At 38.3% G+C, this 25,178-nt stretch overlaps 1 protein-coding gene across 4 annotated transcripts in view; it reads right to left on the reverse strand.

The window, feature by feature from the left end:
• Nucleotides 1-24,969, reverse strand: part of SKAP2 (src kinase associated phosphoprotein 2) — a 120,407-nt gene extending 95,438 nt beyond the window's left edge. For 3 of the 4 annotated variants that reach the window (XM_030445852.1, XM_030445851.1, XM_030445849.1), the window contains exons 1-4: nucleotides 24,818-24,964; nucleotides 13,935-14,040; nucleotides 11,504-11,529; nucleotides 1,106-1,210 (exon numbers count right to left, since the gene is read on the reverse strand). In XM_030445852.1, the coding sequence (XP_030301712.1) occupies nucleotides 1,106-1,210; nucleotides 11,504-11,529; nucleotides 13,935-14,040; nucleotides 24,818-24,866 (286 nt within the window). In that variant the 5' untranslated portion in view covers nucleotides 24,867-24,964. Of the gene's footprint in view, nucleotides 1-1,105; nucleotides 1,211-11,503; nucleotides 11,530-13,934; nucleotides 14,041-24,817 lie in introns of all 4 variants that reach the window. The other variant, XM_030445850.1, reaches the window with a different exon arrangement.
• Between the last annotated feature and the right edge of the window lie 209 nt (nucleotides 24,970-25,178).

Below are 25,178 nucleotides of genomic sequence, written 5' to 3' on the forward strand. Positions count from 1 at the left end.
GGATACAAGAAAAATCCGTTATTTTGAATCAGTGGTTAGATGGTTTATCACTTATGCATGTACTTGACTTATCCCTGTTCTGCAATAGACATAATTTTATACCTCATAAAAGCAATTTATGTTTCCAAAGGGAATAATCTGGGTAACATAAAATGTGGAGTGCTATGTTGCAGGAAGCATATTTTCATTCAGCAATTGTATTTTGAGATGGGTCTGCACAGTTTGATCATCATATCGTGTCAGAAAACATCATTCACTAGTAAGTCTAACTTCTAATGCCACAAATTAATATACAACGCTAAGTTATTTCTACCTATATTTAATTTATTGCCATATATTATCCATACAAAATATTTATATTATGTATACAATAAACGATTCTCAAAAATATGGACATTATGCTAAAGCAAGCTTGTTAACTGTTGAAGTATTCAGCTGTTCATGTCTTTAGGACAGTCACATTTAGCATTAAATTTAATAAATAAAAAATAAAACAATATGGAAAACTGCTATGGAGCGTAGCCTAGATATTTTTTTTAAATGCAAACTCAAATTTAAAATTTATATAATGAAAACATTCTATAAGAGAGTGTCTTAATGGAAGGAAACATTGTAGGAATAATTAATTTAATATTTTATGAGCTTAATCTGCATGGAGTTTGCAGAAAATTATCAATCATGTAAACTGTTTCATTATTTAGTAGATAAATAATACAGTAAGCCATTAAGTAGCACAATAAAATTAAGCAAGAATCTGATAATGTTGAATTAACAAACAATTTGTTACTACAAATATTCACACTGTTTTAGCCACTGATCTATCTTTAAAAACATATGCATCTACAGAAGACACTTTGTTATGAAAAAACAGAGTTTTAAAAAAAAACATCTAAATTCAAGATAGCTTCACTATGCTCTAGGACCACTAGAGAGAGCTCTTCAGTTCCTTTAAAGGTTCATGTAAAGGTAATAAAGACTGCCCAACTGTGATGCTTATCTGTTTATCTGATTTCCAACACCAACATTTGCATCAACAGGATCTGATTAGATGAGTTTATAGCAAACTGGCAAATCTAGGACATTCTAAGGTAAATATGCCACATACCATCAGAAGGTGCTTCATCGTCTTTATCACATCGGTCGGATGCTATCGAGGCACTATCAGGAGGTGAAGAAAAAGAGCCCTCAAACTCTTCCTCATCTTCCAGTTCTGTAAAATTAAATAATACATTGGTAGTTAAAATAGTTTACATACCAACGCATACAGAACACAGAGACAAGTCTTTTCATTAGTAAGGAAGATACCAATTCTGATCTGAAGTGAAAAAAATCCCATTTCTCGTGGGCACTTGTAACCCACAAGTGAAGAGGTGGCAAGGAACACACTGGCAGGTGGAGAACCAGCAAACCCCCCAGGTTCTGCCTGCCCCTGAGCAGGAAGGAGCTGCTGCAACTTCCCACCAAGGAACTATGAAACTACGGTTGGTAGCATTTTGTCACCCTCTACCCACTTTTGCTTTTCTTTACCATAATTAGGTGCTGCTTTGCAAATGCTGTATGCTTGTATTCCTCCCATTAAACTAAAAATGGAATTGCCAGCTGACAGCACCCGGTGAACCTGTGGCTTAATGCAGAATCCTGTTGATTCATTTCTTACATAACTCAGAGCCTTATTACAATATATACAAAATCTGCATTACTGGCTAACCTATGCATTACGCCAATCAGAGTGCATTATCTGGGAAAGGTAAAGTGAAATCAATATTAGTCAAGGCTCATTTATTTAGACACAATTTAAGTTCTCCCTCCCAAAACTCAGTGTATGTTCTGAGGGTTTTTTAAAATACCATCTAAGTGAAGAACAGGTGGAAAAATAACATGAACTGCATTGTTCCTTAAGAAAAACAAAAGTTTTAAAAGCCTTTGTAAAGGAGGAAAATCCAACTAAATATGACAAACATGACCAAACCAAAATCATAAAGCTGATGCCCCAGTCGATGAAATTACCCTCAACTTTCTTAAAAAGCATATCAAGCTAAATTGCTCAAGAATCACCTTTTGGTATATTCATACATAGAAAGACTTCCAGAGGTCTCCAAACATGATTTTGTATTAATGTATTCCCTTTTGGAGCACTGGATCAGGTAACTAATTTCTTAGAATCAAAAATAAACCCCATGCATAGAGAAAATATCTTTCTCTACAGACATCTCAGTTGCATCTCATCAGAAAGACTGGCTAGCCGAGGCTGAGAGTTTTACCCCTTTGCTTCCCATTTAGTAATGAAAAAATCAGAGTTCATGCCCAGAAAACACAGTTGTTAGCAAAGAACATCAAGTTTTCTATGCAAATAGGACAACAAAGCCTGAATTTTGCTTTGCTGGAATTCTTTTACATCCTAAGATTACTGAATACGGAATAGGTTTTCCCTTCATTAATTTAGTACACTTTTCTTGGGAAAGCTTAATTTCTAGCTCTCATGCCACGGAACAACTGCTTTGAATCTGAATCTGTCTCCAATCTATTTTTGACACATCCATCTTCCAGTAGCACTCCAGCCATCGTGTTAATCTGATCAAAATATTTGCATTTCATCACACCTGTCAAACCAACCAAAAGTAAATTATCCCTCTCCAGGATTCACCTCTTCTTCCACACAGAAAGCCAGAGAGCAGACAGCACACAAACAGAAAATATTATGCCATGATCACCTTTCACACTTACATGCCAAACAGCAATTGCCTGTCTCTCTGTCTACATTTATATATATTGTTTCTTATTTAGTCTATCATCTAATAAAGAGCAGACATGATATTCACAACCTATACACTATCAAATGTTGTTCCACCCTTTTCCTTTCCTAAACTTTTACTAGTACTAAAATGCATATAATACATGTATGCATTCATTTACATAATACCTATATATAATACATGTGTGCATGTATATATACACACACAGCTACATATGTGTGTGTATATAGTGTACAAATAAGCCATGGTTGTCAGTCAAAAATGTCTTAAGCTATTCAAGCATACTATCATTTAACCTCCATGAAGGTGCCAGCATAAATTTGAAATTTTAGGCTGTATTTCGAGAGAAAACCATGTCCACAAACACCACACTCCAGCACTCACAATCAGTGGGCTAAACAGTAAGAGCAAACCTAAGTATATCTAAATGAATAGCATGCAAGGATGACAAATACAGGTACAAATATGTACCTGTGTAGGCACATGTGTAGAAAGAACATATCCAGAGAATTTGGCCCCACTCAGCAACACCTACTCTCTTTCAGAGAAGCTGTGATTTCTATCTAAGTTTGTATAGCTGCACTGTTACCTTGCTCTTCAATTAAGTCACAATACTACCATTTTCTAATTACACTTTGGATTTCAATTTCAGTAAACTCGCGTGCCCTGCATTCATACAGAAGCTGAGCAATGCAGAAAAAAAGAAGGTCTTTTCAACACATACACACATGTATGTATATTTACAGCATACCATATACCAGGTATTTACCTTATTTGAAAATCTAGGAATAATGGCCACCCTGAAAGTGTATTTATAGTAGAACAAGGAGGCCATTTTAAGTCTACAATACCCCAGTTCAAAATATGCCGTAAAATAAAACAAACAAAAAAAAAATGTTGGGGTATTATGAAGTCAGAAATTATACTCTCAGTGCTTCTAGAGAGTGCACAGTCTTCCAAACATCCTGTAGATAGTAAACTCTAAGTAAAAGCTTTATGACTTCCATGAACAAAATCCTCACTGAGAAAGACAAATCTATAAATCCCATGACATACAATGCACCATTCAGGTACCCACCTATTTTTACATGAAAAATAGGTCACAGACACTAAGTAGAGGTACAAGCAACCTGTCACCCTGCAGGACTAAAGTTAACCAAAAAAATTCCAATTTTTTCATGAAAGTAAAAAACATTTGTAAATTAAATTACGCACTGAAATGTACACACTAAGTCACCTAATTTGTACAGAAGAACTGCAGGCAGTTTGGTAGGAGAGATGACTCAGTGTGCTCCATATCTTTAACGGGCAACATTTCACAATGTTTCTGTGCATTCCTAAAAGAAAACATCTACTTTGAATCATAGAATGATTTAGGTTGGAACATGACAGTAGCAACCTTGGGGTTTTACCTACTAGTTATGGAAAAGTTAAGACATTTTAGGAGCATATTCTATTAAAACAGAAGGATATTGCTCTGACAGTTCATTGCGAGGCCTCCTGTTTTTCAGTGGGGTTTTCTGCATTCCTACTCGGGATAATCTCTGCCCCTTCTCCACTGTACATGCTCCTCTGTCAAGGTGTTGCACTGCAGTTTATACTCCACCTACTGAGAAAGACTACGGGAGAGTTTTGGTTGAAGCTCCGTGTGTTACTCCCTCAACAGTCAGAGGAGTCAGTGTTGAGCAGCACAAGCCACTACTCCTCAGGTGCCAAGTACCTAAAAATACACCTCAAAAGCATCAATAAATTAAAGAAAAAGCATTCAACTTGCATTTATGTAATAGAAAACCGAACTATAAAGCAACAATGTGCATCAGGTAAATGTATCCGATACAATTTGCAGGCATAATTGAAAGCATTACTGCCTAATCAGACATCTAAAAGCAAAGCATGCTCAAACAAAATGTCTATAGACTCATTAGTTGGCTGCCATTCCATTACAATCACACATAATGTCAGTAGTGCCTTGAACTTGTGCCAATGACAACAGCATAAATTTTGCATCTCATTTCTGTGGTCATAAAATTAATGATCAGTTTAAAAATAGTTCTTTGCAAAAGTTATTGCACAAAGAAATGACATGAATGTGTCCCCATTATGTAGTCATGAGGGTAATTAAGGACTCGATGCTCATTAATATAGCTTCTTGTTTCCCCAGAATAACACATGATTTATCTGGAAGTTGAAAGAAAATTAAGACTAGATAGATACTTAACAGTCCCAATATCAAATATATATATTTATATGTGTGTGTATATATATATATATTGATATAGATATAAACTGACCCTATTCTCCAGCTTCTGCAATTTAAACTAACCTCACACAGGTCTGATAGCAGAATCAATATTTTATGTTATCTGTAAAAGAAACCCATACAGTGTCTTTCCTTATTAAATGCTACCTTTTCCATTACAGCTTATTTATTGATTTAGGAAATAATGCATATCAAAGGGTAAGTGTATCACATTAAGAATGGAGCATAAAACAAACTCTCATCATTGTAACAAGGGCTGCACTTCAGTCCCAGCCCCTGCCTCTGTTCTAAAGATTTCCAGTGTTAGCTGTTACAAGCCAATATAACAAACAGAGCCATACTACTTGATAAGAATACAGGGGGTTTTTTAACATTTTTTTTTTAAACAGACTTTTTTTCCCAAATGTTCATTTCCTTCTGCAATAGTGTGAACACAGTAATTAAGTTCTAAGGACTGAAGATACTGCTTCCACCACTAAATCCAAACAGTAAGCAAGATGTTTCAGCCAATGCTTCTGAACAAGACTTCCTAGTCTTGCATTCTCAGATCACTAAACACTTTCAATTTATTTCTAAAAAAAACTAAATCTAGACAGAGTGATGCATTAAAATTGCTCAATTATAAGAGAAATAAAACAACTCCCAACACCAAAGAGATATGCAGGTCAAAACACCCTGCTTCTTGCCATTTCAGAAGGTCCTAAGTCACAGCAGACTGAAATAACTTCCTCCTGTCCAGTCTTTCCTGCAGTAAGAACCCACCTAGTGAGGGACTGGATGAAGCCATCAGGTAGATCAACACAAGGTTCTCACTACAAAGATTCTCACAAAAACTACTCAACAAAGCTGCTTTCAAGCTGACACAGGTAAATTTCAGCCCCTTGATAGCTGATTTTTTTAAGCTGCTGCTACTGACCCAATTCACCAGTTATCTTGCAAGAGTGGATTCCTCTGACTGCCACTCAATGTACACTTTGCCATGCAGTCTGCTCCAACACTCTCATTCCTGAAGAGTCTTCTAGAGTTTTGTATTAACATTATAGCTTAATCACTTGTTTTGCAAAGGTCAGGTAGGAATTCTTTAGCAGCTACTTCTTAAAACAATACTTGAAATAGCTTTAGGTGCGTAAGAAAGTAGACTTCAAGCAAAAAAATTAAAAAACAACACAACTTTTACTTGCCAACTTGCCTCTTATTCTGATGATGCGTGGCAGGATAAGACCATTTTGCACTGCACTGGTGGCTGTAACTTGTGCTGCCTGAAGTTGCCCTTGGTACAGACACTTCACAGCTTACAGCTGCTTCCAACTGAAAGGCACAACACAATGACTTGCCTACAATGAAACCCTGCAGGCTTCAGGACAGAGTAATATTTAGCACACTTGTAATGCATCTGATGGTCTCTCGAGAAATACACTACAATGATCCTCAAAGAAAAAAATAAGCCATATCTTTCCCTTTTATGATTAAAGAGTAATAATGTGTTTATGCTTCTGACTGAAAGGTCAAGTGTGTTAAAATATAGAACCTGCATCCACATGCTACTGTGATGACCACAAGCTACTGCCTCCCTTTCCTGAGTTCAAAAAGACTCCTACCTGCTGCCATTTTCCAAAAACCACAGTGCATGGAGACAAAAAAGGAAATACCTACTCCAAACAAATAGAAAAAAAAAAAAAAAAAAATCAAAACCAAACACAGCAGAAAACACAAAGCTCTTGCTTATAGTGCAAAGCTTGACTATGTCCAGGAAACAGCTGCCTCAGACTCCACTCTCCTCTTCTGCCAAAAGCCAAAATCATCTGAGTCATTTGAAGGCTTCCTACAGGTGGTCCAAATAATTACACTGAGAAAAACCTGTGTTCCTAGACATTGGTGGTCATCTTCTATTATGCTAAAGTGAAATTAAAATGAAAGTGGACGTTCATCAGCTTTTATCAGAACAAAAAGTGGTAGTTAGAAAATGTCAAATCATACTGTTCTGTATAAGTAGTGCCAAAGTTTTGTGCTGCAGATCAGATATAAGGTGTGCTGAGTGCTTTATGGGGAATTTACTCTGCAAATTCCCATATTATGACTCGATTTGGCTAGTACTTTTGGCGTCTCACTTTCAACACCGAGCCAAAATCTTTTGTGAAAAGTGATTAAAAATATATATTCTACTAAAATAAATGCAAAGAACAGATGGCAAGTGAGATTCAAACACAAATACAGTTTCTACAGCTTATAGTGCTTCTGCCAACATTAGCACTATTTTTAGCATAAACTGAAAACAAGGTTCTGTTAACTAAACATTTTGGCAGCCATGGTATTGATTCAATTAATCACAAAACAGAGAAATGCCAAAAACTGCATTAACTCAGAATCTTTGACAAAGTCCAGACTTCTATATCCTTAGTGGAATACTAGTCTTATAAAAAAATGAATCTAACTTGTATGAAAATAATCTTAGTTTTCAAGTTCCTTCCCAGTTCTAAGATCTAGAATAGGTTACTTTCATTATGACAATGGTTTTGTGGTTTTGCCTAGAACCAAACTTAATTTAAGATGAAAAGGCAAATATTTCAAATTTAAAAAGCAGCAGCGTCTATGAGAAAAAGACATTTCTATTGACTTTCTTAATTTGAGAATAAAATAAATGTAACAAATGTATAATAATTTAAATAGAAAATAAAATTTGCAGAAAGATTAGTGATTTGGATATTGATATAATTGTACATTTTTCATTATAAGAACAACTTGTACTTTCTTGTTCCATCTTTACACTTATCTGTAAAAGTCAGTGTAAAATCAGGTAACACACCACATATGAGAATGAAGTTTTCCTGTACAATGAATTTTGTGTCTTTAATTTTCACATGTACTCACTTCTCCTAATAAGCTTCATTTTTTTTCAGGGTGTAGACACAAAAGATGCTTTTGCCAGTGTACTTCCTGACCTGACAGACAATGCAAGAAGGCTTGCTTTTAAGAGGATAGAAGCAAAACCTCAGGTTCATCAATCTGGTTGCAAAGATGCATGTATGCACTTTCTGAAAGTGAAAATTTTGGTCTTAAGGAGCCTGGTTCCACTTGTACACACGCTCTGATTTTTCTTTTTCTTATGCTTCTTTTAAACCTTCTTGCTTTACCTCTATGGAAGGTAAGATTTTGTATGCTAGTGGCCAAAGCCCACTCAGTAAGAGCTCACCTTGATCATACTGACTTGGTCATCACATGCAAAGGTAGTGGAACTTCTAAAACATGCAGTGATGAAAAGCAATGGAATGGCAAGCTGATACCCACAAAGCAGATTGTGGAACAACTCACAAACAGAAGGAGCTGCTGTTTGAGAAACTACAGTCAAGTTTTGCTATATTACACAAAAAATATATGAATTTTGAAATTATCATTCTGCTGCTTTTGGCCTCCAAAAGATTCTTCTGGAAGAATGACAGGTTGCAACTCACAAGATTCTTGAAAACAGATGATACAGTATGATAAGGGAGTCTGATAATTACCATACCATGATAATATGGTGCACAGTATGAACCTTTCTTCACCTACAGCTAAAACAAAGATTATTTTATTTGCATTTTAAAAATGGAATAACTGCAAAACAAAGAACACCAAATATGATGTTTATAAGTGCACAGCAGTTTTTATTCCTCCTAGTTTATTGCAGTTCAGCTTCCACATTTCTGCTACCACCCATCTTTTTTTCCTAAAACATATTCTCCTTTTCCATTTTATATTTCTGGAGATTTCTTCTTTCTCTGAAGGAGGGAGGAACAGAAATATGCCTGATCATCACTGACAGAAGTTTTGAATCTTTTCTCAACTTTTTCATTTTTCAGTTGTCTAGGTGTGCAGAGGTATAAATGGGCACAAAAGGTGACCTCACCCAGGTACTGCTACTGCTTTGTTATAGTAGTGTTTAGCCAATAACCTGACTGCTTACCTCTCCATAAGCATCCTTTGTTCTACACCTACACAAATCACACCTAATTTGTACACGCCTAAAGTAAGAATGACACAATAAAATTTAGCACACACTTGTTGACCTCTGGAAATCATACCAACAACCCATACCACTGCATCACATTCAAATATTCTGCAAATAAGTGCTGTCTCCCATTTCTTGTGAATTTTTCATATTCATTAATGTAAATGTACATGAATTTGGAAAAATTTCTCCCTGCTTGCAGAAAACAGTGGTATCAATTTAGAGCCTTGTTATTTTATTGACAAACATAGAAAGAAAATGAAAGTGTCAGTATTCGCAAGCTTCACCATTTGTACACAGTCCTGTGATCTGACCAAAGAGATACATCATGAGAATTAAAAAAAAAAAAAAAAGCAATATATCCTTCTTAGAATCAAATGCACTCTAATAAAAAGAATGAGACTGAATACATTTTTCACAGAAGTCAGAGCAATTTATACAGTAACAATTACAGGCTATATCAATTAAATCATCCATTTTTCTGAAGATAAAGAACTCTCATCTTTATTAATATATTGTTGAATCAGAAAAAAAATTCTTAATTAAATTGCCAATCAAGAAAAAAAATAGATGAGAATTTCCTTGACTTTCAAAAAAGGCAAGCCAGTAAATGCAGACTCTGCTCTTTGTAGGCAACTCATGTTTATTAGAGAGTCATAGCCTAAGAAAGATATGAAATCCTCAAAAATGTGCAGAAAGTCAGATGCATTTGCAAAGAAACAATCATCGCACACAATTTTATTTTAGCTACTTTCTTAATAAAATAACATTTTACTTTTCCATCCTTATTTCTGTTGACAGGAAGGAGAGGAGGGAGACCACATTTTTACTTCAGTAAGGGTCCTGAGGTGCAATATTAGAAAAATAGCATATTATTTTAATAGAGCTTTTTAAAAATAGTTTGAGTTTATGAAATCCTGGCAATTCTGGAGAAGCTTCAAGGTGTATTTTCTCTTTTGGTTGAACTAATATGGCTATATAACTTGATTTGCCAGGGATAAGAAATGCATGAACTTGTTATGCCTTGTTATAACATTATTTGCCTGATACGACTTAGATATTTTCAACTTAACAGGAGGCACACTGTAGCCTACACACTGGAACCTCCTTGCCCAGAAACAGACAGCTCTTCAACCACTGCAAAAAGTGAAGCTTTGCACAGGCTTGTTGACCTCACACTGTGACCCTCATACCAGCATTCACAGGCTATAGGTCATGACCTCAAGAATTAGCATCATGGAAATAAGAGCTCTTCCAGGTTTAGTTACAGAACACTGTAGCAACAAACTCCTCAGTCTTCTCTAAACTGAGTTCTGCAGCTTTGTTTTAACTCCACTAGAAGACAATAGATAACCCACACTTCAGTTTTCATTACCGGCACACTAAATCATCTCCTCTCCAACCAAAGGTCTGAGCAGCTCTCGCTGCACTATGGAAACATTCATTCACTATGGATCGAAAGCCAATATCATGTTGCCAGTAGATGATCCAATTAAAAGGTTAAAGAAACATCACTATGGAATTGAAGACTTTCGCAACGTTAAAAAAAAAAAAAAAAAGAAAAAAAGAAAAAAAAGTTATCCCTCTTAAAATTTTATTTCCTAAGCAGGCTGCTCTGTGGACACTTCCACCACCCTGCATGGCACGGTCTTTCGCAATGCTGACCTGCTGCTAATTAAGGCAGACATAACGAGCTCCGTTGATACTAAATTCCCAAAATTCCCAACCACGTTTCCAAACTGATCTTCCCGTCTCTCGTCCTTCCCAGCCGCCTTTAGGGGAAGGAATGGGGGAGGCAGCTCCGCGGGAAGGCTCGGACGGGGCTGAGCGCGGGGGGCGCCGCTCCCCGCTCCGCACAGCAGGGGGCGCAATCGGCCTCGCGCCCGGCCCCGCCGCCCCCGCTTCAGCTCCGCGTCGCGCAGCTCCCCGCCGCGTCACGCAGCACCCCACCACGTCACGCAACTCCCCTCCACGTCATGTAGCTCCCTGCCGCGTCACGCAGCACCCCACCACGTCACGCAGCTCCCTGCGGCGTCACGCAGCTCTCTGCCACGTCATGCAGCTCTCTACAGCATCACGAAGCTCCCCGCCGCGTCACGCAGCTCTTTGCCGCGTCACTCAGCTTCCCTCCACATCACGCAGCTCCCCGCCACGTCATGTAGAACCCCACCACGTCATGCAGCTCCCCTCCATGTCCCGTAGCTCCCCTCCACGTCACGTAGCTCCCCTCATGTCAGTCACGCAGCTCTCTGCAGCGTCACGCAGCTCCCCGCCGCGTCAAGCAGCACCCCACCACGTCACGCAGCACCCCACCACGTCACGCAGCTCTCTACAGCATCACGAAGCTCCCCACCGCGTCACGCAGCTCCCCTCCACGTCACGCAGCTCCCCGCCGCGTCACGCTGTTCCCTGCCGCGTCACGCAGCTCCCCGCGGCGAAACCCCTCAGGAGGCAGAAACGCTCCACAGAGGGCAGAGAGGAGAGGGGACCGTGCACGGTATTTACCTGTATCCTGGAACTCCTGAGGATAACTGCGGAAAGAAGAAGAAACAACGTCAAGCAGTGCACACCTGCACACCCAGAGGACCAGAGCGTTGCACACACCAATCAGGATTTTGCAACAAGTTTTGTTAGCACCGCGAGTTTCCTGTAATCATTTGTAGGTCTTTATTTTTGGTTAAAATATTTACTCAGTTCTTCTCTTGCTTTTGCAGTTCAAGGAATCCCCAGTCACTTCAAAGATGACTTGAACAAAACCAAACTTAGAGCAGCCTTTTCTATTCAACTGTTCAGGTATTTTAAGGTGTAAACATACAAAAATATTTTAATTTTAGTAAACATCCTAAATGTTAATATGTTTCAAAAAGTTTTTGCACAAGTAAAAGTCACTAAGCATACTTTTAAAATAACACCATATGTCAGCAGGAAAAAAAAAAATCCACAAATAGTGGGTTTACTTGCAGTAATTTACGAAATCCAGAAGAAAAAGTTATTTAACCAGAAATTTAAAAGTTAATGCATGCCTAAATAAAAAAATTATTATCAAACAAGAAGATCTCAACCTAAAAAATTTGATCATATCAGAGGGAAAAAATACTGTTTCTTCAGAGCTAAATCTTTATATTTCAGAATCTAATATAACCATAGGATTAGATCATAGAATCATATAAAGACTGATCATAGACACACAGATACAGATCTAGAATCACAGATACAGTCTGATGGATACATAATCAGGACAGAATTATGTAAAATGGCATCTCAAGAGGCATACACAGACTAGAGTTTATGTGAAAAGAAGAGGATTTCGCCAGAAATAACTGGGGAACAAAATGCAGCTGCTGAGACCAGCAGTCGGGTGTGTATCAGGTTAGTCAGTAAGGAGATGCTTGTAAGTAACAGCCAGGAGAGAAAGCAAAGGTCCAGGCATAAGAAACTGAAATGCAAACAGATAAAAGGATAGATCTAAGAAACCCTGCACAGCAAGCAGCAATAATAGGCACAGGCCAACATGTGGGATGTGAAAATCAAAGATGACAACAATGTGCATATATTTTGTAGCCTGCATGAAAAGCAAAATGCTGTTACGAGTGAATAATATTACAGGAGAAGGAAGGAATTAGAAATTAAAATAAGATGTGAAATCACGGGGTCATGTCAGTGAATAGCAAAGGATTCAGTGTCAACTGTGCTCATAACTGCAGATTCTCTTCTTTGACATTTCATCATGCAAAAAAACCATAAGTTATGTTAGGAGACTGAAGAAAAGTCAGCAGTGCTGTATCTGCAAGTCATCTGTGCAGTCCCGGTTAGCTCAATAAAACAGAACAAAAAACACACTCACACACACACATACAAAAAAAAAGAGAGAGAGAAAGAGAGAAAAAAAATCCTGGTTCCTTTTTTAAAAATTACAAATTCATTTGTTCATTAAATAATAATAGTGATTACGATTATAATAACAGTAGTAATACTAATAAATAAATAATAAATGTGGTAATAATAATAAACTGAAAAGTAGTTCTCTAAGTATTTACAGCCTGGAGCAAAGGCACACAGATCTTCAATCCTAAGATTTTCGGACACAGCTCATGTCTCCCAGCAGTTACTGTGATACAAAGAATCATGTCCTGGCCAGATGATTTTGCTCTTTGAAATCGTAAGCAAGTTGCCACAGAGGCAGGAGTGTGTCATTAAAGGAAAGCTTAGGAGCTATCAAAAGGGAGTGAATCCAACAATGGTAAAAGAACAGCAAGTACTAGATTATATTGTAATAATTAGTTGTAAGAAAAGAGGTTTTGTAGAGAAAATTTTGCAGCACAAATAAAAATACTGCCAAATCTCCTTAGCTGAATTGACTGAAATTAAAACACAACAGAACAGATGCTCAGATCATTCCTGACACTAATAAAGCCCCACAACCAGGTCTGTCAAAGTACCTCACTATTTTAACTTCGCTGAAACAAACTTATGATCGACAAATTGTTTCCAGTTGTGCCTCAATTTCCTATTACAGAGCTATACCAATATACAGTAAAGCAAAGTGAGCACTGAGTTATGCTGTTTTATATCAGATAAGCACAGCGAAAGGAAACTCATTCATATTCTCAACACATTGTATTACCCATATTTTAATGAATCTTACCAAAGCTGAGGTGAAAGCAAGCTCTACCCAACCAGCTTGCAATGAGGGTTAGGAATATTACAGGAATTCAAATGGGACATGTGTTCCCATTTACATGCACGAATTGCTAAATTGTGGCAGTGTTGAGAAAGACAAAAAGACTTGAACCCATGCAGATTATTTGACAAATCAGCACCTAGATAGATTTTTAATTTTTAATACTAGTGGTGTTAGTGGTTATTAAAATACTGCAAAAATTTAAGTTACCAGTAAGTCACTTTATAGCATACTAACGGCATGAAGCTCACTTACCTTGCCTTAACATCTTTTATCTTCTGAAGAAGAACTTCCCTTTTTTCTTTTGCTTTCTTGGATAGATTTTCTCCTTTTAATGTTTGGAAAATAAATGTGTCAACATCTAAATAAAGAAGAAAAAAACCACACTTCAAAAAAAGATAAATACTGCTGTGATGACTTTGTCCTGATACTACTGTGAAAAAACTAAGAAAATTATTTTCAAGCCTACACACAGCCTAGTTAAGAGACATTTCAGATTCTAAATGAGATACATTTGTTCCCTGATCTACTTGCGCTTAGCACAGCAAATCCTATGGTGACATTTGATTCTTGCTCACTTCATTATGCCACGTAAGTCCTAATAAATTGTAGTACTATAACAATTACTTTCCATCACCTAAAGTGAGAGATAAAGTTAAAACATGGAAATAGCCTTTATGTATGTATTACTGCCATGTTATTTCGGAAGTTCAAATTACGAAAGTGGTTGAGTAATTAATTATTTCTGCAGTAACACCTACCCAGCTCCTAGTATAGGTCACTTACTGGTTACTGTATTTTTAAACATTCTCACATTGCCTCTGAACTCCCTACTTGACTAAAGGTTCATATCCAAAGCCTTAATCCTGCAGACAATTAGGTAGGCAAAAAAACCACTGAAGGAGTCAAGCTCAAGCATGTACTTGGAGTTAAGCACACCTGCACTTGTAGAATCACAAACTAAGGCTCTAACCTGCCCTGTAATTTTTAATTGTTACACAGAAGATATATCTATATAGTCATGTAGAATAAAATCATTCAATAAAAGTTACCATTGTTTTTTTAAATATTGTAAATACTCATTCCACAGGATAAAAATAATGTAGCGATTGAGAATTTGGGGCACTGTAACTCCCCCAGTAGCATATATATTTTCTTGATTAGCAAAAAAGATTACAAAAATGTAAAAGATTGCTACAGTTACAAGTAAATATATAATTATCCTGAAAACTGAAAAGTAGAAATATGACCCTAAAATCCTGATTGTTAAATTTCTCAGATGTGGGGATAAAAATTGTTCATTGAACTAGAGAAATTGTACATAGTAACACCCAACCCCCTTAGGGTGCCTGCCCGCAGATACGTATATACTTCAGCTCAATCTGTGTATATGTAAATAGATGTGTATAGTACTATTTAAATCCTGTAAATTTTCAAATCAGATGAGACATTCCATTTTCATAAAGAAATACAAAACAGCCAATCAAATACTCAATTGCTTGCATGCAAAAGTTTACAATGTAAAATCACGTCAAATGAGTATTTACTGCAGATTCCCAAACAGAAAACCTGAATTGCCTCTTTTTTTTCTTCATAAAACAGAAGTTCAACAGAAACATCCCACTTCGTATTATAAGCTGCCAGAAAACAAATTAAGTCAAGTCACTCTTTGAGAACACCAGCATAGCTATTAAAAATACGTTGTTCTTTATAAACAATTTACCAAATTGTTATTTAAATGTTTAGATTGCTATCTTCACTAAGCTTTGCAAAAATATTCACTTTTTCAAGTATTTTAGAGCTGTAAAGAATTATATTTTTTCCCTCCCCAGAACACAGAGAATCTTTCCCATTATGTTTTCCAAAGCAGTTCTGAAAGATGGGGACCCACACTCAATTGTGTGGCATTGCTTCTGTAAAGGGACAGAAGGAAAGGCACTTAACATGTGTATTAATGACTCCTCCAGACACACCCCCAACGGCCTCTATGCCATATACCAAGAATCCTTAGAAACATTTTGTCCCAATCCATAGAAATTTCTCCATATCTTCATAAATCCTAACTATCAGAATTTCCACTCAAGCAGGCAAATTAGGACCCATGCAGCCTAGAGACAATGACCAGTCAAAAAACCTAGATCAAAAAAACCTGATATTTTTACTACTGAGAGCAAAAAACAAATCTGTCAACTATTTTCCTCTCAAAGAAACACAACAGGATTTTCCAGTCCAGAACAACCTTTCACTCCAGGAGGGACAGGCTAATTATTTCTCCCTTCTTACTTTTACATATTTCTTTCAAAAATTAGATAATTCAAAGTTCTACCCAGGCAGCAACATGGAAAAGCTTGGAGGAATTAGTCGCATTTATAAACAAGGAGCAATGCTTACACAGTAATATTTGGGCACCAATTTATCACAGAACTTTGCCCCTGAAGTCTTCATTTAAACTCAGTGGGCTTCTTATTGGAAAAGCTCAAAACCCAACTGAGAATTCTGCCATCTCAAGTTCTAACTGACTGTCAAAGCTTCTTTCAAATACAACTGTTGAGATAACACAACCAAGGAGTATGTGGGGAAGTGAAACCAAGTTGATTAACATAAGCAAGAAATACCACTTATGGCTTCAGAAAACATGGTAGATATAAAAATTTGAGGACTAACTACACTGTTGGTAGAATATGTTCTTTTCTGCAAAAGCCTGAACTTCAGAAATGCAGAATTTTCAGTCATGAAGGGACAGGGCAGAAGATGCAGCACTTATTCTCAGTATGGGCAGGCAACAAATTGGAGGAGAGGTGGGAAGGAGAGAGACAGACAGAGAGCAAACATGCACAAGATCATGATGAGTTTGTTGCTTCTAAAGAGCAGCAGTTATGGAGAAGATATCTCTGCAATGGCTTTCCTCTCCCGTAAGACTGTAAGACAGTCTTTGAGCTTAAGTATCCACAATCACAATTCACAGTATTCATCACAGAACACTATTATTTCCATATGACCAGAGAAAATCTACAGCTTGATTCATCACATCCCCAAAATATGAAGACAAACCTGATATGAAGACACACATGATCTTCAACAGGACACTAAAGAAGCAGTTTACTTAAAAATTATGCTTTACTGTATCACAGACTTTTCTTATCTACTCACAATTACACAGAATGTTACGCAGTTTGGTCAAGCCATTTTCTGATCTAGCATCATAAATCCACCCAGGATATGCCAGATGTATATGAGATTAATAATTTATCCTAAGCTCCTTTGGACAAGAAACAAGAAAGTTATCTAAGTTATGATCATCTCTTCCCTACTTGTACTCCTAGAGAGACACTCCAGAAGACTATGGAGAGAGCAGCTCCTGCTGTTAGATAAAGCTTCATCACTGGCTTAACATAAGAGAATGTTCACATAATTTCTCTGACATTCCACAAAGTGATTTACCCTAGAATGAGAACAGAACTCAGGGCTTCAGTATGACAGCTCCAAGTTTCATGCAGTGAGCTTCAAACAGAAGTAGAAAAATTGATCCCTTTCTCACAGCTATTCTAGTCACTTACTTTGCTCTTCCTTCTCCAGGATGATCCAAAACTTGATCTTTACTCTGCTAATTTAATGCAATATTGAAAAGCAAAGAATAAAGTACTAGTCACAACCACATTAAGTGTAGATGTTTTTTTCATGTTTCAGTAGGCTGACTGAGGAGTAAAATATAAACTGCAAAAAGAAAACCTCTTTGAACAGATTTCTGATTGAAAAGCCCTTACACTAATCAGTTAGCCAGAACACACACAAAAAAGTATCAATTTCCACAAATTGTTCAGCTACTTAGTATCAAACATTGCAAAGACTCAGGTGTTCCATTGAAAACTCAAAGTTTTCTAAGAGAACTAATCTTTGGAAACCTATTAAACAACTCTTTAACTTTTTTGAAGCTTGGTGTTAGATTGCTCGATAGCCCATATTTGTTGCTCTGTTTCTTAAAGGTCCTGATTTCAATACTGTCTGTACTATATCTTGGAGAAATTATTTGCCTCCAGAAATGACCAATAGTTGCCTAACTTAAAGATCCAATTGATATGGTTCAGTCACAAATTGCTCTGTCAATACAGGTTACATACTGACAGAAAAGGGAAGTCACACCACAGTCCAGCTCTGTCCACTTAAACTGGTTCATAGAGTTCAAAGCTCTAAATGCAATCCATACAACAAAAAAGCTAAAAGGCCATTTTAATTTCATTTTCATCTACATTCCTTTTACAAGGGAAAAAGCTAAGATTTATTATGTTTTTCATTGTTAAAATGTTGTGTGGTTGTCCTTACTTCCATGATTATAAACAGACAACACTGCAATTTTTCATTGTTTTAAGACTTTGGGGCTATTTTCTTTGATGAAGTCTGAAACAACACAGATGGGTTTTTTCAAGAACATTGTAAATTTTTAGCCCAAAGGAAGTGCTGTGTTAAAGAGTGCTAACGATAACAAATCATAGCACTTATGTTGTTTACAGGGTTTAATATCATGATCATAAGCCGCACTTCATAAATAAACATGCTTAGGAGAGAACTACCTCATCTTTCTGTCCGGGTGGGCCAAACAGAGCCTCAGAGAGACACTCAAAGACTGTGTCATGGGCTCTTCCTTTCTCCCCTCCTCCAGCAGATAACTAAAATGTCCATTACACTATCAAGAAGTTAGTCACTTCTTCATGACCTGATGAGTTCATACCATTCAAATGACAGAGAACAATTATAAACTGGTGATGAGATGGATGTGTTTCCCCTCACATGGCAGGGGACACACACACTCCCTATCCGTGACCCAAGAAGAATGCAAACTCCTGTTTTGGGACCAGACACACATCCATCATATGCCAAGGAAAACTTCTACGGTGTCACCTGCTGGATGCGCTGCCAGTCACACAGGTCAGCAGGACAATGACTCCAGCCACTAGCCTTCTCCCAGCTCTCTCCTCTGCCCCAAGGACTGAGAGAGCCAGAAACAGGCTGCAAGCTAGAGACTTCGGGCAGCCAGGCCAGAGAATTTCAAGAGTTAGCTGCAACCTACCTTCCACTGCCCAAAAGTGACCAACATTAAACAGATTGCTGGGTATCTTTCATCTTTACATGGGCTGGCATTAGAAAACAATTAATTAATTCGATTTCTATGTTTTTGTGCAATTCATTAATAGGGAACAGGTCTGAAGACAAATTATCAAGCAGTATCTGCAAGTGCCTGTCCTCATGAATCAAGAAATACTTAAGGATTTTTGCTTCTGCTCTCTACCTTCCATTTTCAACTATATTTAAAAGCCTCTCTCCATGAATTGCCAAATTGTCTTTTAAAAAAATATATACTTATACAGAAATAGAACACATGATGTAAAATAAAAGTGAATGTCACTCAAAGATGTTTAAAAATACCACATTGATCCAGCCTAACAAGTCAGTAAGCATTGCTTTGAGCACAAAGTCTTGGAAAGGACTGCCTTGAGAAACTGCTGTACCCTAAATCCCCAAAGCAAGGCTATCTTGCAGTGTTGCCACATATAAAGCGAGTATAGTTAAAAACTCTGACACACAACAGTTTTGTTAGTGTTTTAGAAAGCAGAAATAGACACAGACTTCTAAGACTCATCAAATGAAGTAAACAGATAAGACATTTATTTTAAGTAGTTAGAGAAGAAAAATTATAATCAAGGACTACACATATATATAAAATCTCATTGGCTGAGTAGTTGAGCATCATCTCTCTATATTAAAGAGGTGAGAAAAAATGAAGCTGTAACATATTGAGCATATCATCAAAAATACCACAGCAGTACAAATCATGATCAAGTTACAAAGTGATTCCAAATGAACTATAATAAAAAATGTTAAGGATTAACCTAAAGATTTACACTGGATGCCACATTATGCTGCATCTATTGTGGTTTGTTGACATATGATTATGAAAGAAACGTAAACCCAGTCAGATGAGAAAGATAGACTCCATGTTAATTGAAAAAGACAAACTAAGTGAATAATGAGTATATAAAAAATAGCCTGTGCCATTTTTATCACCCGTATATGACACTTGTTCTCAAATTTATGGCAGAGACAATTGAAATATGTTTCAAATCACTGGAGGTTATTTCTTACCAGTAATGCCTCCGTACATTTTTTCACCTGACGATTTCTATTCTTATCCCATTTCTATTGAAATGCATATATATTACCAAAGCTGTAAATACATGTCTACTTAGAAGATGTCTACAGTAATCAGGATGGTTTATGTTGTAAAGATGGATTCTTCAGCAAGAAGCACCATTTGTTAAAGCCATGGAAATGTGAAAGTGATACTTTCAAACAAAAGGCTTTAAACAACAATATCTTTTGCGAATTAAAGCAGCCAATAAAGAAGAGCTACACTGTACCTAAGTGGCTTCTCCTAAGAACTACACTGTTACTAAGTGGCTTTTCCTACTGCAGGAATGCAAAGAGCAAGTCCAGCAACAGCTGACAAGGAGGTCAAAGAAAGGATAGTTCATTTTCTGGGCATCAGGAGTAAATAAAACTACTATAGTGCCCAAAAATAAAAGGAAAGCAAAATTAAACTCATGGCCTGGATCCACTGTCCTGTAGTTTCCTTACCTTGTCCTCTTTTTCAGGCAACTAAATAAGTCAGTAAATATTATTTGGAAAAAAACAAACAAGGAAAAAAAAAAAAAAAGAAAAAAAAAAAAAAAGAGGAATCACACTGAAAAAAAAGGCAGTTTGGACAATATGACTAAGGATTTAAGCAATCTAATATCGGGGTGGAAACAGTAGGCAAGAACATTGGTTTCTGTCTAATTTTTTGCTTAGTAAAACATGGAAAATAGATATTGTGAATGCATATAATGTTCCATATGAACTAGAGAAACAGTTTTGCTCCATTTTCTAGCAAAAATATTTTTAATTTTTAAAATATGAATACAGAAGATCCACACTGGAAATATCGCACAGTATGAAAGGGAAATTGAAACTAAAAGAGCAACAGAACCCTTACCGCAGTTGCAGGTGTCTGAAAGATAGGAGAAAAAATATATAAACAATACATATATGTAATGATCATGACATCATCAAAAGTGTCTTTAAAAAAAAAAATTTGAATTCCAACCAAATAAATTTTTTTTTGCAATCAAGATGACTGAAGCAACCAGTTTGATTTACATTACAGGAAATATAGTATGCCTCTGGGGAAGAAGTAGCCTCCAAAAATTCTTTTCAGATGTGGACAAGCTAAAACTTACCTCATGCATCAAAAGGTAAAAAAAAACCAAAAACAAACAAACAAACAAAAAAACCTAGCAGAGCTCCAGCGATCTAGGTAACAAATAATATTTTGACAGCAAAAGAAACACAAAACAAAACAAAAAAACCCACAAATAACATCCCACTTTGCTAAACACCCACAAAAAGATCATGAACATATTAACACAACAGAGGATGCCTTTTCAAATTAAGAAAAGACACAGTGGGCCTGGGCTTCCTTCATCAAATTCCAAAATCTCAAGCATCATCTAGAAGGTACACAAGTAGGGAATGACACTACCACACACCTCCCAGGTGTAAAGAGGGAAATAAGAGAGCAACAAAATCTACTCTCTCCTCTCACTAGAAATTCAACTCATGAACAGTGGACTCTGTTTCTCTTTCCAGTTTTCCCTCCCAGCAATTAAACAAGTCCGAGAAGAGAGGATGGGACTGTGAAATCCCAACAACCCTCTGCAATAAGCTCATTGCCACACTGACCTTTCCCCTTCAACTTTACAGAAACAGCTTCCTCCTGTTTCCAACTAATGCAGTTAGCCATGAGCTCAAGCTGTGCTTCTGCCTGGAACATTTCAGCGCCACTGACACGCAACTACAATGACCCTGCCAGCATGTGTGACAGAATTTGTTTTTGCATTAAAAATATAATATTGTTTAGGTTCAAAGTAAAGCACTCACCAGTCAGAAAGTTTCCTGTGCAACTCTAATTCATCCCCTGGTGTGTTTATTCCCATTATCACCATGTTTAACTACAGGAGCACTTAGTATGGTTTCCAGTAGGACCCCTCCTGTTCAGCATAGTGGGTGGACAGTACCCCAACCATCAATCAAGGCTAGGCAGGAATAAGGAAATCCTCATGACTGCTCCTCCACTTGTTGCAGAAGTTGGAAACAGGAAGCAAAAAGATGGAGAAGAGGAGGAAGAGCACAATATTTATGTGATTTTGTATATGTTGCTGCCTCACCGCTACATGAATACTGGGCTAAAAACCAGGTGCTTGTCACTAGACATTTACTTCGTGTTCTCCACAGAACGTGATACGAAGCAGCGCCCCGTGCTCGTATTGGCAGCTGAATACAGACAACCAGCTCCCTTTCATTTCTGGAGAAACAAGCACAGCCCAGAGGAAGGTGAATTTGAATCCTATTCTGTTGCACCATTGATTATTTCTTGTGACCCCACATCACATCTTGTTTACTACACTAATTTTACCAATGGGAAAACAATATTCCCTCATCTCAAAGAGGTGCTGAATCAATACTTGTGAGCCATTAAAATAACACATTAAGCACCCTCGAAGGGGAACATGAAGAAATTAATATCTCCTCTCTGCAGTCTTTGTATTGTGTAAGAGTTACTTAATGAATAGTAAAGATATTACAAAGCTCCCTTCCTTCCTCCATTACCATACATCTAGATGAATAATCTGGGCAAAAAAGAAGCAGGAAACTATATAATAAAAGAGTACCAGAACTTAAACATACCATGAAAGAACTGCTCACGCAGTCTGAAATACTTTACTTTCTAATTTTCATTACTTGTACTCCCCCCCAAAAAGGAAGGAGAAGTTAACATACACAAACTGTAAAAAGTAATGCTCTATTTTTTTGAATAAGGAAGCAGGTTGTTGAATTTTTACATTGTATAACCATAATTATCCTTAAATTTGGTTCCCCTTTTTAATTCTGCAAGTGTTAACTGAAAGTTACAAAGCATTACCTTTTCCTCACTACACCATATCCACCTTGCTGTGTTTCTGCTTACTCTACAAGTACCTTGTCATAAAATTAACAAGTGTTAAGTTCATTTTTGCAGTGAGTTCCAAAACAAAATTGTGTGTGAATGCAAAATAGGTTAAAAATATTAACATTACAGTTGTAGAGATGTATTATGTAGCATTCAAGATACCGTAATAATAGAACAAATATATAAACATCATTGGTAAATCATTCCATTCTTTTCTTAACTTCAGCTCTACAGACAGCACTAGAGGAACCATCTCATTTTCTTCCAGAAAAGATGAAGCTGTACACAGTGTACAATATGTATACCTGTATATAATTTAGACCACTGATCCTAGTGACTCTGAAACAACATATACACAGCCCCCTTGAGGGAAAATAAGTGCTGTCAGTTTCACTTCAAAATACAAGAGTATCAATCTTTCCATGGCAGACTGGAGAGAATGATACGTGATGTAAATGAGACACCATGACAGAAAACTAAACCATAATCTAGAACGATCCCATCTGCATCTCACACACATCCCCTAGAAAAAAAAATCCTAAAAGCATTTAAAATACTGAAGAATTTCAAGATCAGTTTCAACAAGTGAAAATAGCTCTGAAACAAACACACACACTTCAAGTGATCAAAAAGTCTCAAATGCAGTAATACTAAGGAAACAGCAAGTTTTGGAAAGGCTCTAAGGTTAATTAAAAAAAAAAAAAATTAAGAATCTACACCATGTAAGCATCAGAAGCTCTCCTTTTTTCCGGTGGCCTGTCATGCAGATGTGACTAGAGTTGGTATGATCTACAAATAATGTACTTACAAACAGTTCATAGGGAAACACTTCTGACCATTGGTAGAAGTGCTTTAAAGATGAGAAGACCTGGTAAAAGCATTATGTTTCAAGCATTAACTCTTACAATCAATGTGTTAAAAAAAAAGAACAGTCTACAAAAGCGGTAAGTTACACTAGATTCTACCAATATGGCCAGCTATGTAATCAAGGACTTAATTTCAGAGGGAAGGTTTTTAAAAGCATGGAGAAGGTGAATGAGTTTGTCAGGACTACGCAAGTTCCTGTGGCAGAAACAGAAGTTCCCTAAAGAGACTCCCATCAAAATTAAAATTGTTTCAGGATAGCAAAAATCAATTTTACCATAAAGACTAAAGAGCAAGAACCATTTATTATTCTTTTTTATACCATTTCTTTTAATGAACAACAAAGGATAAATTTTAACGAAATGAAATCTAATTCATGAGCATGAAAAATAACACTGGTATTTTCAAGTCTCTACTAACACCACTGCTGATCACCTTTCACAGTGAGGAACCACCCCATTCTAGCGCTCCAAGCTACCAGGAGCAGGGACAGTCAGCTACATTTCACTGATACAACAAATATGCCAGAATACCAACATCTTCATTTGCTCCGATGACACCACGTTTAGTTTTTGTTGGGCTTTTTCCCAGTCAAACGGGGGGAACGGCGCCGGTGACACCAGACCAGGGCGGTGTAACCTCAGGCTCTACCTGGAGGGCCCCGACAGACCCCCGACGGGGAGAAAATGTCCCCCGGTCGCTCAGAAGTTGACCCCGCAGTGACACAGGGCCGCGGGGCCCGCCCGGCTGCCGGTTCCCTAAACATGGGCCCGTCAAGCGGAGGCCTCCACACCCCCCGGGGCTCGTCCCACCAGTTCCCCCCTTCCCAGAGGCGTACGAGGGGGCTGCGAGCCCTCAGCCGCAGCGCGACGGGCAGGCCGAGAGCGGCAGCCGGTTCTGCCTCCTTCCTCATGGCGTGTGCGCCGGGCTGCCGCGGGGAAGGGAAAGGAAGCACCGCTCCGGAGAGCCGCCGTCGGGGAACAGGGGGAGGAAGTAACCGGGAAAGAGCAATTGGTGGAGGGGAGGAAAGCCCCGAACCCATGAAATTGGAAACTAGAACCCCGCGCACGTCGAGGAGCGCTCCGCCGGGGCTGTGGCACCAGGGGATGGTCCCCCCCAGGGCTGCCCCGGCCAGTCACACCCCCCGCCGACCCGCCCCTCTCTGCCTTCTCTCCGCCCGCCCCTCAAGAAGCCCTCCCTCCCGCCCTCCCTCCTTGCCGGCGGCCGGCTTTACCTGCCAGGAGGCTGCAGACCTCCTCGGGGATGGCGATCGCGCCCTGCATGCTGAGGGCGCCCGGGGGGCAGCCGGGGACACCCCGCAGGCGGGGCTCGACGGCTCCTCCTGGCCCCGGCCCCGGCCCCGGCCCCGACAGGGAGGAAGCGGAGGCCCCGCCCCCCCCCCCCCCGGCAGCAACGGCCGGGACACGAACCGCGGGGGCGGGGCTTCGGACACAGGGGGCGGGGCTTTACCCATCGGGGCGGGGCTTCGAGCGTCGGGGGCGGGGATTCAAGCACCGGGACGAGGATTCGAGCACCGGGGCGGAGCTTCGAGGACCGGGTCGGGGATCCGCTACGCTTTCGCCCTCCCTCCTCAC

Source organism: Calypte anna, chromosome 2, assembly GCF_003957555.1.
Source record: "Calypte anna isolate BGI_N300 chromosome 2, bCalAnn1_v1.p, whole genome shotgun sequence".
In the NCBI taxonomy this organism is placed as follows: domain Eukaryota; kingdom Metazoa; phylum Chordata; class Aves; order Apodiformes; family Trochilidae; genus Calypte; species Calypte anna.